Source organism: Neopsephotus bourkii, unplaced genomic scaffold (genome assembly GCF_033783945.1).
Source record: "Neopsephotus bourkii isolate Nb327-2 ecotype Australia unplaced genomic scaffold, CSIRO-AGI_Nbou_v1 NB_1780, whole genome shotgun sequence".
In the NCBI taxonomy this organism is placed as follows: domain Eukaryota; kingdom Metazoa; phylum Chordata; class Aves; order Psittaciformes; family Psittacidae; genus Neopsephotus; species Neopsephotus bourkii.
In genome coordinates, this window is record NW_026902254.1 from 281,176 (window position 1) to 293,491 (window position 12,316).

Genomic DNA, 12,316 nt, shown 5'->3' on the forward strand with positions numbered 1-12,316 from the left:
GGTGAACAGCCTCTCTCTGGCATCCTTCTAGGCCCTCTTCAGATACTGAAGGGTATATTAAGTAAGGCCTGTTTCAGGAAGATGATAAGCATGGGTTAAATAAAATGATCTACAGTTACGTCATCAAGTTAAAGACCATGTTGAAACTTATTTGTCTTCAACTATTAAAGAAAAAAAAATTACAACTATAGATAACTGTATGCTGCTCAATGTTCTCCAAAACTGATTTTTTGCTTCAACCCAGAATCACTTACATTTCCTGGTGAGAGAAATGGAAGATAAAACATTGCTTTCATTTTCTCAGCTTACTTAGTTTTATTCCCTGGACAGATGTTTCAAACACCAGGCCAGACAAAACTGTTCCACAAATACGTTCAGTTGGATAACATAAAAATTGCAATGACAGAACTTAAATGATAATTAAAAAGATCAAATAGGACATGCTGAGAACATTAATCAGTTAAGAACTTGATAAAAATCTGTCAACCACAAGATTTCCTACAAGTAACATCAGGTACCAGTACCACTGAGCAGGTGTCCGGAACAGCTAAACTGCAATTTGTAATGAAGACACAGCCACATTTAAAGTCTAAAGCACTGTTCCTTTCCATTTGTCAGCCACAAAAGTGTAACACAGCTTACCGCTCATCAGTATCTACCTTACAGAAGTAGTTTCCAGTGTTGTTTAGATTTCCAAGTAAAATGAAAGAAGAGACAACAGCACAGATAAAGGTCAGAATATGCTGCAGGCTATCCCCTTTTCTAATGGTACTCAGCTGACTTGGTTATCACCTTTTAGAGTTACTGAGGACAGAACAAATACCTTCAAATTCACGTGAATTAAAGGATATATTAAAGGAAATAATTTTACACTTAAGGATATTATTTAATTATATTAAATAATTCTGTTAGCATTGACATTCATGTTATCTTCAGTATTACTGATCAAAGATGTAGAACAATGAAGTATACGTGTTTAAATTCAAGGGTAAAACTAGTTTCTCTTGTATTTAAATATCTACATAAATGCATTTAGTGTTGAGTTACACAGCTTGCAGCTCCAGCATGGAGAGTATTTTGTCCAGAAAATAGGTGAAGCTTTTTCAGTAGTGCTGATAGCAGCTTATATTTACTCAGAAAGACATTTTGGTTCTAGTCCAAATCATCCTGTCAGAGATGAAATGAATTAGCACATAGAAAAAGGGGCTGGGAAGAAGGTTTATTTTTAGCTGCTTATTTAGGTTAATTCATTGTACTGTTTGACAACACAACCCCCAAACTCTCATTACAGTAGTACCGAGCGGGTGGAAAAATCTGGTGACAAAATTTCTTAAGCCAGCTTTGCTGGTGGGGTAAGTGCATCACCCACATGACTGTGGGTCAGGAAAGCATCTACAACAGGAAGATCCTGTTAAAGTTTCTTTTCTTTCTGCAAATTACAAATAGATTTCTAGCAGGAATGCCATTTTCTTTACAGTTTTGGATGCCTCCAGTGCAATACAATATTTGGCAAATTATTCCCTGGTGGCCAATTGTAGTGAAACAACTCCAGGTAAAATATTCTGGTGGTTCTCTCCCCCTTTATTTTAAATCAGAAAGTCTCTACAAAGTGAAGTAGAACCGCCCCCCCCCCAACAGATAAATCAGTTGATAATGAGGTATTCCTGTTTATATTATCCTGCATACAGAAGACTTTTGTAGGACTTTTAACACACTTAACAAGGACTAGAAATATACATATCTTACATCTGGGAAAGAAGTGCCCAGAGTCAGCAGCTGTAGGATCCTTTACTGCTTGGCTGGGATTGACCATACAATTGCCCACTGAAGATACAATTCTATTTTTATAACCTACCATGATTGATTGACTTGCTGTCATGACTTCAGTCACAGAAAAATGAATTGTAATCCTACCACTGTGTAACCTTCAGAGTACACACATTGTACTACATGGTATACCCAAGCAGGAAATCAGAAAAGATGTACAAGCAAGGAATATTACTTAGCTGGACACATTTCATTTCCCTAATACATGTACAAAACAAAACAAAAAATAGCTGCCATCTTGCTTTGCTGCATTCTAGTTACAGTGCTACATAATTCCCCTTTGGGCTTAAAGTTGAGGAAAATGGCTTTCACTGCATCAGGGCAGATCAGATTGGCATTATTGCTGTATGAAAAATAACCAATAGAAAATATGAAACAACCTTTCTTCAACCAGTAACTGAATGCACAGTTTCTATACTGATTTTAATGAGATTCAACCAGTTACTGTACACAGGCTTTCTACACAGAAAAGTTGACCACCAGTGCAGCTCTTCCAGCATAACTATTTCACAAGAGCTATTCTGGGAGAGCCCTTTTCACTCTGTTTCCTTTGTTCTTGAACAGTGTCTCCACATGGAGGAAATCACTGCTGAACAGCCAAAGCAAATGAGAACTATTACCATAGTAAAATGTCATTTCTAAATGATACTAGAGCTAGAATTATTATCAGTTGATTGAAAAGGCACCTATTCTCTTTTTTTAAACCTATATATTTTCTCTTTCAGCTTAATGTTTCACTGATCAGAAATACAGTTTTGTACAGTGTTACACCAAGCATAATTCATCACTATCCCTGCAGTGAAGTGAGTGACTTGATTCTCATCTTGGCTATGTGCCTTTTCATGATCAATAAGTGAAATAGAGATGCTCAATGGCACATGAACAGAACAGATTCTACAGCTCCACCTTGTTTAGAGCTAAAAAGGAAAATAGAAAAATGCAATTTTTCTTTTTGACATAAATACAAGCAGCTATTAGGAAACCCTGCCACTGTCCAAGTTTTATTCTGCTGCTGCTCAATCAGATCTGCTTACAGTCTGCACTTATTGCCACTTTAACCTCTCAACACAGTCCTCCATGATTAATTTCAACTTGATGCTAATGAAACGTTTCCTGCTACCACTATGCACATCCTTTGAGGCTGAGAAGTATGCAAGCTCACAGGATTGTAAGAATGGTGCTTCTGCTTCAGATTATGTGGAGTTAGTTACCAGCCATGTGGCAATACATCTTCTGTCGACAGCCTAGCTTCAGTTTACCAAGAACACAACACTGAACGTCCAGGACCAGGATACTGTAAGCCTTGAAAGACAATTTAAATGAACTCAGGGCAAAGGAATACGAACGGGACATTCAACTTCAGTTTATAGCATGGCAGAAACTTTGCAATTGTGCCCAAAAGACAAAGTAGCTGGAATATGACAGGCATTCTTCCTTGAATGTAGAAACAGAACCCCATTTGGCAGATCACTCTTTTGTGATTTGGAAGTCATCTCCTCTAACAATAAAGAAACATAAGAGAAGACTTATGATATCACCACTAATTAGAAAGACAATTTGAGATTGTAGGACTAATAGGACTTTGACAGTGCTCCACAGTGAAGCATTATGGAAGCAATCACTTTGAAAACCACCCATAGCAAGCATGAAAATGTGCAATACGCTTGCACTGCAAAACCAAGGTCATTTTTGAACTGATCAAGTTTCAGAAAAAATGAGCTGTAAATAATTAACCAACAAAAATACCCGCAACTCAAGCCAACAGTTTAATTAAATTTAGAGTTTATTCCAAAATGACTATTTCTTTCATTAACAGCAGTAGAATGTTTCGCAAGATCATCATTCCTATCTTGAAACAAAAATAGGAAGCTATTACATACTCACTTTTGAAATGTAATGTTAAACTTTATTGACTCTGAAAGTATACAAAGAAAGTCCTTATTTCCTTTGGGTAAACTGTTACTGTAAAGTTTCCTGAGGTCTCTGTGCTTTTGGAGAATCCTGTAAAGCACAAAAATGTTGGTAATATATTAAAGAAGAATAAATGTACATATTATTCTATCTCAACAGTTTTAACTCATCTCTTCCTTAAAAGCTAGTGTTTGAGCAGGTTCTCTTCCTTAAAGCTGCAAGTAGTATGGAGCCTAAGATGCATCAATTCATAATATTAAAATATACAATCCACCTGCTTCTCACACACTGACTCACACAGAAAATGTGAAATGATCCCCCCGTCATGCACCTTTTCTTTATCATGGTTAAACAGCACATAAGTTCCTAGCTGCAGGTCAAGCAGAGCTCTAAACTCTTACCTAGACCAGTCCCAAACCTCTGTAAGCTTTTTACAAGGCACATATATGTATATAAGTAACTGTAACGACAATGTCCAAGCAACCAACTGGAATGAGAAATGAAATGAGGTCACCCACAGCATTTGAATGCCAGCCCTAACTTGAATCACATCCATGCAGTCCTTTAAGCCGATTACATTGGGGATTTTTAACTGCAGCTGCCTGGTTTTCTGCAGCCCAGGCTTAAGCTTAGATTAACACAACTCATCAGCACCTAACAAAATCAATCTGTGTCACAAGTGTGAGTTCATGAAGTAGCCACTTCTAGCTGGACAAAGATGCCTCCAGAAAGATTTCAAGTTTTTTAACACTTGTAAACAAAACAAGCCATCAGAGAAATACAGCAACCTAGTACTTGCAGGGAATCTTTGCTAAACGCTACTACTTGCAAGTTGTGCCACATACCAGGCCTGTCACATAGAACAACAAAACATTTTTAATCATAGAATCATAGGATAGTCACAAATATTCTAGTATTTTTAATTAGACTATCCATCAAGCTTCCACAGTCAATCACAATATGGACACCAAACACCTTACTCCACCTACCTTTGCCTGGGTGTTGTGCAGTCTTCCATTTCCACCGCTTCAAAGTACTTATATCCCAGGTGCCTGTGAGTGATCGCTCTTGCACTACCATCACTGATCCTAATCCCTTTAGCAAAGACTGTGAGCAAAGGAAACACAAGCATTCAAACCACAAGTTACTGATAATAGCATCACACTCAGTACACAGTTACACCAGCATAGAACTTTCATCTCTAGTATTGATGTATTAAGAGACCAGTAGAAACTTCAGAAATCTGCTCAGTCATGCAACACAAGAGCAACTACAGAATCACCAGGCTTCAAATGAAGACGCTGAGGTGTGTTTTAGCAAAGTTCAGAGCCTACTAATCTCTCAATTCAAGGGCTGAAACTTACACTGCACTTTTTTAAACAAAGCAGAGAATACTACACCTTGTTTCCCATGTTTCTGCCATATTTTAAAATACCCCCTGCCATGTATTATAAAATTATTTACTTCTATATGGAAAATCAAATAAACAAGCAAGTGAAAATGCACAGCACATGCTAGAAGTGACCGAAGTTTCAATAATCCATAGATATAACTATAGAGGAAAAAAATGTTTCCTTTAATCCTGCCTATATTTCATTAACTGCAGGTACAACCTGCAATAACTAAAGAAACAGCAAAACAGAATCTCACTCTCTGCACTGGCTAAGGTACTGCAGGAAGTGTTGCGCAGCCAAGACCTCAACAGAACCAGTTCTACCAACATTTATGCAGATCTTCATGCTGGTTCTCTCACAGCTTTATATGAAGTAACGGCTTCTGTGTTGCAAAAATAAGACCTACTTCCCTCCAAGTTAAACTTCTGATAGTATTTTTGTATCCCTATTTTGTGGAGTCTCAAGCATACACAGTACTTCATTCCAGAACTAGTTCCCTCTTGAACAAAACCACCTCTATTGACATTCTGTCTTAAAAGATTAGATTTACCTTCAGATCCACCATCACAGGTTGAGACAGCACAGGATCCTCTCCAACTTCATACAAGTGCCTAATTCTTAGCAGGACACGACTGAAGTCCACATCACCTTTCTTCTGTCTACCTTTAAGAGAAAACAAAATGCAAGCATTTTCTTACTCTAAAAATAAACCCAACATTTTTTTAAAGATCTCATAATCTGAATTCAATTCCCATTTTTTACAGTTAGCAAGAGGACTAACAGCAAGAAATACCCAGCTCCCACTGGCACTAATAGGCATGATGAACTCATGCAGGAGAAGTACTTTCCTATTTGAGTAGAGAAATCATACAGTCCAGTTAACTTTCTCAACAGAGGAACTTAACACTGAATAAACAAAATCACTAGCCACAGAGATAAAAAGAAGAAAACGCTTCTTTGGGTCTAACAGCTACCTTTTTGAAGGCACCTACCCATGCAGATGCTGCGGACCTGCTCCACACGATCAGAGCTGTATCTCCACCCTGGAATGCTCAGAGCCTGGAGATGAAGATTAGGTGGGACAGTTACATGTGAACTGTGGACTGAATTCTGCTGAAGCTGTCTGTGTAGCTTTGGTTTATCTCCTCCATCTAAAGAGAAAGAAGGCAAATGTCAAACATGCATCATGCATACAACCTGGCTAAGGTACTGTGGGAGAGATTTCTGCTTATTCTGCCAAGGCAGATGCAAAGCAGATATTGTATTTCTCCTCCAAGGCCTTCTGAGATAAAGAGCAGAAAGCAGCATGGATTTATCTGCTGGAGAAGTGTATTACAGCTTTCCATAAAGCAGATTTCACTGCAGTTTGAAGTTATTATTCCACTACCAGGCTTCAGTTTTAGTTAATAAGTCAAACAAATATTTTTAAAAGAATGACTTAAAAATGGTCATTAAGGACTCAGCATCCAGGAAGCTGATATATGGTGCACTAGCTACTCTGCTCTAATTCCCCACATGGACATTTTCTCATTATATGGTTTAAAATTTATTCTCCTCTGAAAGTAGAGTTAATTATATAACAAGAGGAACATTTCATACACTTGGACAACATCCATGTTTAAAATTAATGCAAAGTAATTAGTGGGCTCTAAATCTGCCTTCTAACTCCCTAACTATTCTATGATTCTGTATACTAACTTTGCCACACAGGAGGCTTGAAGTCTGCATTTATAAACTTAACAGCATAAATCAGAGCAACGTAAGCAAGCCATTCAGATGGAGACAGAATGAGTTACCTGATGATGCTCCAAACATTACTACTGGCTTGTGTTCTAATGCCAGTCCACTTGTCCAATACAAAATATTGGTGACAGCTTTTGTTCCTAAAATAAGCCACATAACAGGGTGAACCACTGAAGAGTCATTCAAAGTGAGGTTGTAATTCAGGTCCCACTGAAGGTTGTTCCATAGTCTCCTGTGAAGCATCACCTGTATTGGGAAGGTGAATGTCACAACAATAATCAGCCATCATGCTCTACTTGTATTATTAGCAGCCATGAAATTATGCTTCCCTAGTAAAAATATGTTTTATATATTACCTCCACTTGTCCATTTCCTTGGCTTGAGACACCATGAGCTCTTTCTGCAAGAAACACCAGCCTTGTGGTATCATCTTCAATGTATGCAGTCTGGACCATAGGATAATAGTTCTGAAAACACACAGTAAATCATGCTGTGATAATACTAACCTAGGTAACAGTAATGGAGAACAAAGACAAGACACAACTGACTTTGGATCACACTTTTGTGCCTACCCGAGCCACTGTGTTATTCTCGTATGCTTTGAATGGTCTTTTCTGAATCTGATATCCATTGTTGTCAGTGTAGAGTAGCTGCCTGGTGTCCAAATTTGTACTCATTCTTAGAACTGCTTCACGATTTAATTCCAAAGGCCCAACTCTGTATTCTTGCTCTATCCTATGGCAAAGCAACTTCCCATCATAGCCTTCCGGTACTGTATACATCCTGGTATACAGTGCATATATGTAATCCTGAGAAGTTACGTTACTATAAAAATGAGAAGATATGCAAAGTTTATAAAGTGGAGCACTTGATCAGTTATGTCAAGACTTGAAAGTCATTCATGATCTCATCCTACACACAGACAACCTTCTAGCCTGTTTTCTATGTATTTCATGTACATGTACAAATATTTTTAATTGAAATATGATGTTCAAATGTACAGATACTCAACTAGAGTAAGCGATACCCTACAATTTTCTTTAGTGTTTCAGGTGTAAACAGAACTATTAATTCAATTAGAAAGGCTCTGTTTTTCTCAAAATTAAGAAGAAGTTTTACAATAATTATGACTCCCTAAGCAAAACAATTACTTTGTACAGAACACAGGTATTTTTTCAATCTGGGCAACGTTAACTTTGATGTGAGAATTCTGCTGTTTTTCCAAACATCCTTCTCAACTACAATCCTTGTAGTACAATGATATATGAAGATAGGCTGAGAAAGTTGGGACTGTTCAGCCTGGAGAAGAGAAGGCTGCGTGGAGACCTCATAGCAGCCTTCCAGTATCTGAAGGGGGCATATAGGGATGCTGGGGAGGGACTCTTCATTAGGGACTGTAGTGACAGGACAAGGGGTAATGGGTTAAAACTTAAACAGAGGAAGTTTAGATTGGATATAAGGAGGAAATTCTTTCCTGTAAGTGTGGTGAGGCACTGGAATAGGTTGCCCAGGGAGGTTGTGAATGCTCCATCCCTGGCAGTGTTCAAGGCCAGATTGGACGAGGCCTTGGGTGATATGGTTTAGAGCGAAGTGTCCCAGCCCATGGCAGGGGGGTTGGAACCTGATGATCTTAAGGTCCTTTCCAACCCTAACTATTCTATGATTCTATATAAAGTAAAAGGCTTCAATCAAATAACAAGGTTTAAAAGAGGGTGAAGGGCTTATGGACTGATGAAATTTAAACACAGAAAAGTAGTTAGTTCATCAGCGGTCAGAGTGACCTTGTGTAGGACTCCTTTCTCCTTTCTCTAATTTGTTTACAAGCAAGATATTCACAGTTATAAAGATGAACCATTATATCTGTATTCCACCCATGTAAGATGTTAGCTGCAATTTTCCTTGCACTGAATGAAACCAGGATCCCATCAGAAGCTGCAATACAAAATGGACGACAGAAGATAACCAAACAACCTTCACCTCCCTCCCTACAGCAATATGTGCTATTTAAAGGAGGTGCTTCCTCAGCACTATATTTAGCAGACGCATGCTAGTCCTTCTGTCTGAAACCTAAACAGTACACAGAGCTTGCTGTTTAGGAGTAACTACACAGAATTAATCTCATCCATAGCTACAGAGAATTAAACATTCCAGTGAAGCGAAGCTGTAATTGTGTTGCACCTGTAGAAATACTGCCGTATCTCTGTCATCAAATTTCCAGAAACCACTTCCAATCCCACTGCTTTTGATACAGGAACAGCTGAAGCATTTGGGGCAAATAAGTAGTTATCTGAAATTGGTCCCTTCGCTGTGTCTCCATTCACATGGTACTCAAAGAACTCTTGGGTCAACTGGACAGTCTGGTTAGTCTCCCTGTGAATCCACAGAAAGGGAAAACCATATTACGTTTTGTACATAATAGATGAAAAGCTGAGCTGCAACAGGAATGAGGCTGGGAATGTAAGCAAAAAAACCCTGTTTCCTCCAAGTGGATAATTGATTTTATAAGATTTAGGAAATGAGGGCAGCAGAGAATTAAAATGCTTCCCATTATGGCATCTGTCAGCATGCAAACAAATGGAGTTTCTATGTCATTTTATACTTCTGTAAAACAGAAACATCTTAAGGCAGAAACATCACCTACATTAGCTTGTTGCTTTGATGTGACAGTTGCTACAGGATGCAAACCCACCCATTGCACAAAAATGAGGTACATTGCACCATATTAATGAATAATCAGGTTCATTTAACTGACTTTGTAGCTAGGTAAATCAGCACAAAGCAAGTTTCCATATTTAACAGTGGTAACAAATATAATGGCAATGGGATAGCAAAATTTGCACTCGTTCAGTACCTACTTTGTCTTCTCCTCCCCTGAATCTTACAGCTCAGCTATTCATTGATTCCATATCACAGTCTTTAGAAAATCATATGACGGCAATTTAAGATGCTATTGCCCTCAGCTACCTGCTCTGCTCCTCTCTTGGAATCTTGCTGGCAAAACAGGAAACATCACTTTGTCCGGCATATAAATTTAAACTGCCAATCATTTTAGCTAGTGCTAATACAGTGGCTGACAAATCAGAACGACTGAGGTGCAAAACACACCCATGTCCTTTCTACTGCTCCTGTTCGGAGGCAGTTTCAGCGCAGGGTTAGAACCTAGAGGTTGTAACTGTTGGACCTAAACCTCCTAGGGCTTCACAGTTTAAGATCCCACAGTTTAACCTTCACTCCCATTCTGACCTGATGCCTCCCTCTTTCCCATTACCCCAGAGCAAACCTGCTGAAACTCAAACATTCCAGCCTTGCCTGCAGGCTTGTGAAGAAAGTGAGTATCCTACATGCTGAATTCCAGCTCTTGCTGCCTGACAGAACAGGATGGGAAAAATTGGAATGTGAATTTAGATTTTTATTCTTCTTCCTTATATTCCTTATTATATTGCTCATGGAACCTGGAAACAGTTGGGATCTGGAGGCACTTTGAGAAGGTACTTACTTCAGAGTGCTTAGTTAAGGCCCATCTGTACTTTTAAAGCTAATTTTAACTAAACAGAGATGAAAAGTCCTTGCTCTATGAGGCAGAATTATAAACATAAACACAAAGGTGAAAGAGGTCTAGTAGTCAAGAAGCCAATGTCAAAGGGGTCAGATTTTCCATCAGTATATAGCTGACAATCTGAATCCTGAGGAGGCAAAAAGAAGCACATGTCTACTGACGCTGAAGGAAATGAGCCAATTCACGTCAGCTGAGATAGAAAATCTACAAACCCCAAATCTCACCTAAATCTTGACTGTTCATCATTTTATCTGCTGATTAAATGGAGTTTCAGTAGTTAAATGTTTCCTTTAAAACATTTTTTACCATAGGAACAGTGATACAGAACTTGCAAAATACTACTGCTTAGCAAGAGAAAGCTGTTACTTTATTCCTGAAGGCTTATTGTGTAGCCATAGTGTATGTACTTATTTATTCTTAATGCAAATGGGCATTAATAACCCTTTTTAGTTCTAAAATACAATAAGATTCCACTGATCTACGAGTTAATACTGTGGTATGTCACCTCAGACCGAGTGCCTGATTAAACATGGCAACAACATTACAGAAATAGTACAAAATCACACCTACGCTGATGTTTTTCCCTGTAGAAAGGAGAACATATGAACTGCAGGTAAGAAAGAACTGTAAAGAATATAAAGAACATTTTATTAGTGAAGTCTCAGAATTGAGGTATGATACAGTCCTTGAACTTATTTTTACAAATGGTTTTAAAACCTTTGTAATCTGGAACATTATTAAAAGCAAGCAGGCTATCTCACCTCTCTGTAATGCTGTGCATTAGGTTCGTGTTTTGGTCAAACAAGACCTGGTAGCAGCTGTTAACCACAGGAAGCACTGGTTGACTTTGTTGATCTGCGTGAGTTAGGTCTTTTCGCTTGTACTGGACAGATCTTCCAATAAACGCAGACTGCTTACCATTCAAGGGTTTAACATAGTATTTTCTGTAGCTCAGACCACTTATTGCAACTAGAATATACAGATCATATGTAGAATGGGAGTCCGCTGATCTTTGAACCTGTGTGTTAACATACACAATAATGCTCCATTACAGAAAATTAATCAGCAAGGCAAATATCTTCTTGTGTTGTAAGCTCTAAATTACAAAAAGTAACTACTACATTAAAAATAAGTCTCTAAACATGCCATTCTTATAATTCTCAATTATCATGTAGATCCGTGCTGCTTTTACTTGGATTAAGCTTAGACTTTCTAGTGAAGGGAAGAGGGTCACTAAGCAAATTACAAAGATCTTAGTTTAATTTGAACACGGAACTGTAGTTCTTGATTTAAGATCACATTGCAAAATGACTATGTAAGCAGAAATAATAAAAAATTAATCAGTGAAGTGACAGAAAAGAGACTGAGACATGATCCTCACCCAAAATCATGATAGGGAATGTGATATACCCACTCAATGCCATGCTCGTTGCCTCGGGTGTCTATAAAGTTGTTTCGGAAATGAGTCCCACTGTCTGACTCAATTCTCTCTGGGGTGCTGTGTCACCACAAAATCTGTTTCTCAAGGCCCAGGATAGCGTTCCGGGCAGTGGCGTGGGGCACAGCATATGTTTCCAGCCATCCAGTGGTTGCTTCCACCATGGTAACCACATGGCGCTTGCCTTGGCGGGTTGGTGGCAGTGTGATATAATCAATCTGCCAGGCCTCCCCATATTTGTACTTCAGCCATCATCCTCCATACCAGAGAGGCTTTAATTGCTTGGCTTGCTTAATTGCAGCACATTTCACACTCATGAATAACCTGGGCAATAGTGTCCATTGTTAAGTCCACCCCTCGATCACGGGCCCATCTGTATGTTGCATCTCTGCCCTGATGGCCTGAGGTGTCATGGACCCACTGGGCCAAAAATAATTCACCCTTATG

At 38.6% G+C, this 12,316-nt stretch overlaps 1 protein-coding gene across 2 annotated transcripts in view; it reads right to left on the minus strand.

Annotated features, from left to right (window-relative positions):
- Positions 1 to 3,592: 3,592 nt before the first annotated feature.
- The window catches only part of MAN2B2 (mannosidase alpha class 2B member 2), a 33,994-nt gene continuing 25,270 nt past the window's right edge, over positions 3,593 to 12,316 (minus strand). For both annotated transcript variants that reach the window (XM_061379892.1, XM_061379893.1), the window contains exons 11-19: positions 11,193 to 11,449; positions 9,054 to 9,245; positions 7,448 to 7,700; positions 7,232 to 7,342; positions 6,929 to 7,121; positions 6,121 to 6,283; positions 5,683 to 5,791; positions 4,728 to 4,845; positions 3,593 to 3,828 (exon numbers count right to left, since the gene is read on the minus strand). In XM_061379892.1, coding sequence (XP_061235876.1) covers positions 3,734 to 3,828; positions 4,728 to 4,845; positions 5,683 to 5,791; positions 6,121 to 6,283; positions 6,929 to 7,121; positions 7,232 to 7,342; positions 7,448 to 7,700; positions 9,054 to 9,245; positions 11,193 to 11,449 — 1,491 coding nt within the window. In that variant the 3' untranslated portion in view covers positions 3,593 to 3,733. The remainder of the gene's footprint in view (positions 3,829 to 4,727; positions 4,846 to 5,682; positions 5,792 to 6,120; positions 6,284 to 6,928; positions 7,122 to 7,231; positions 7,343 to 7,447; positions 7,701 to 9,053; positions 9,246 to 11,192; positions 11,450 to 12,316) is intronic.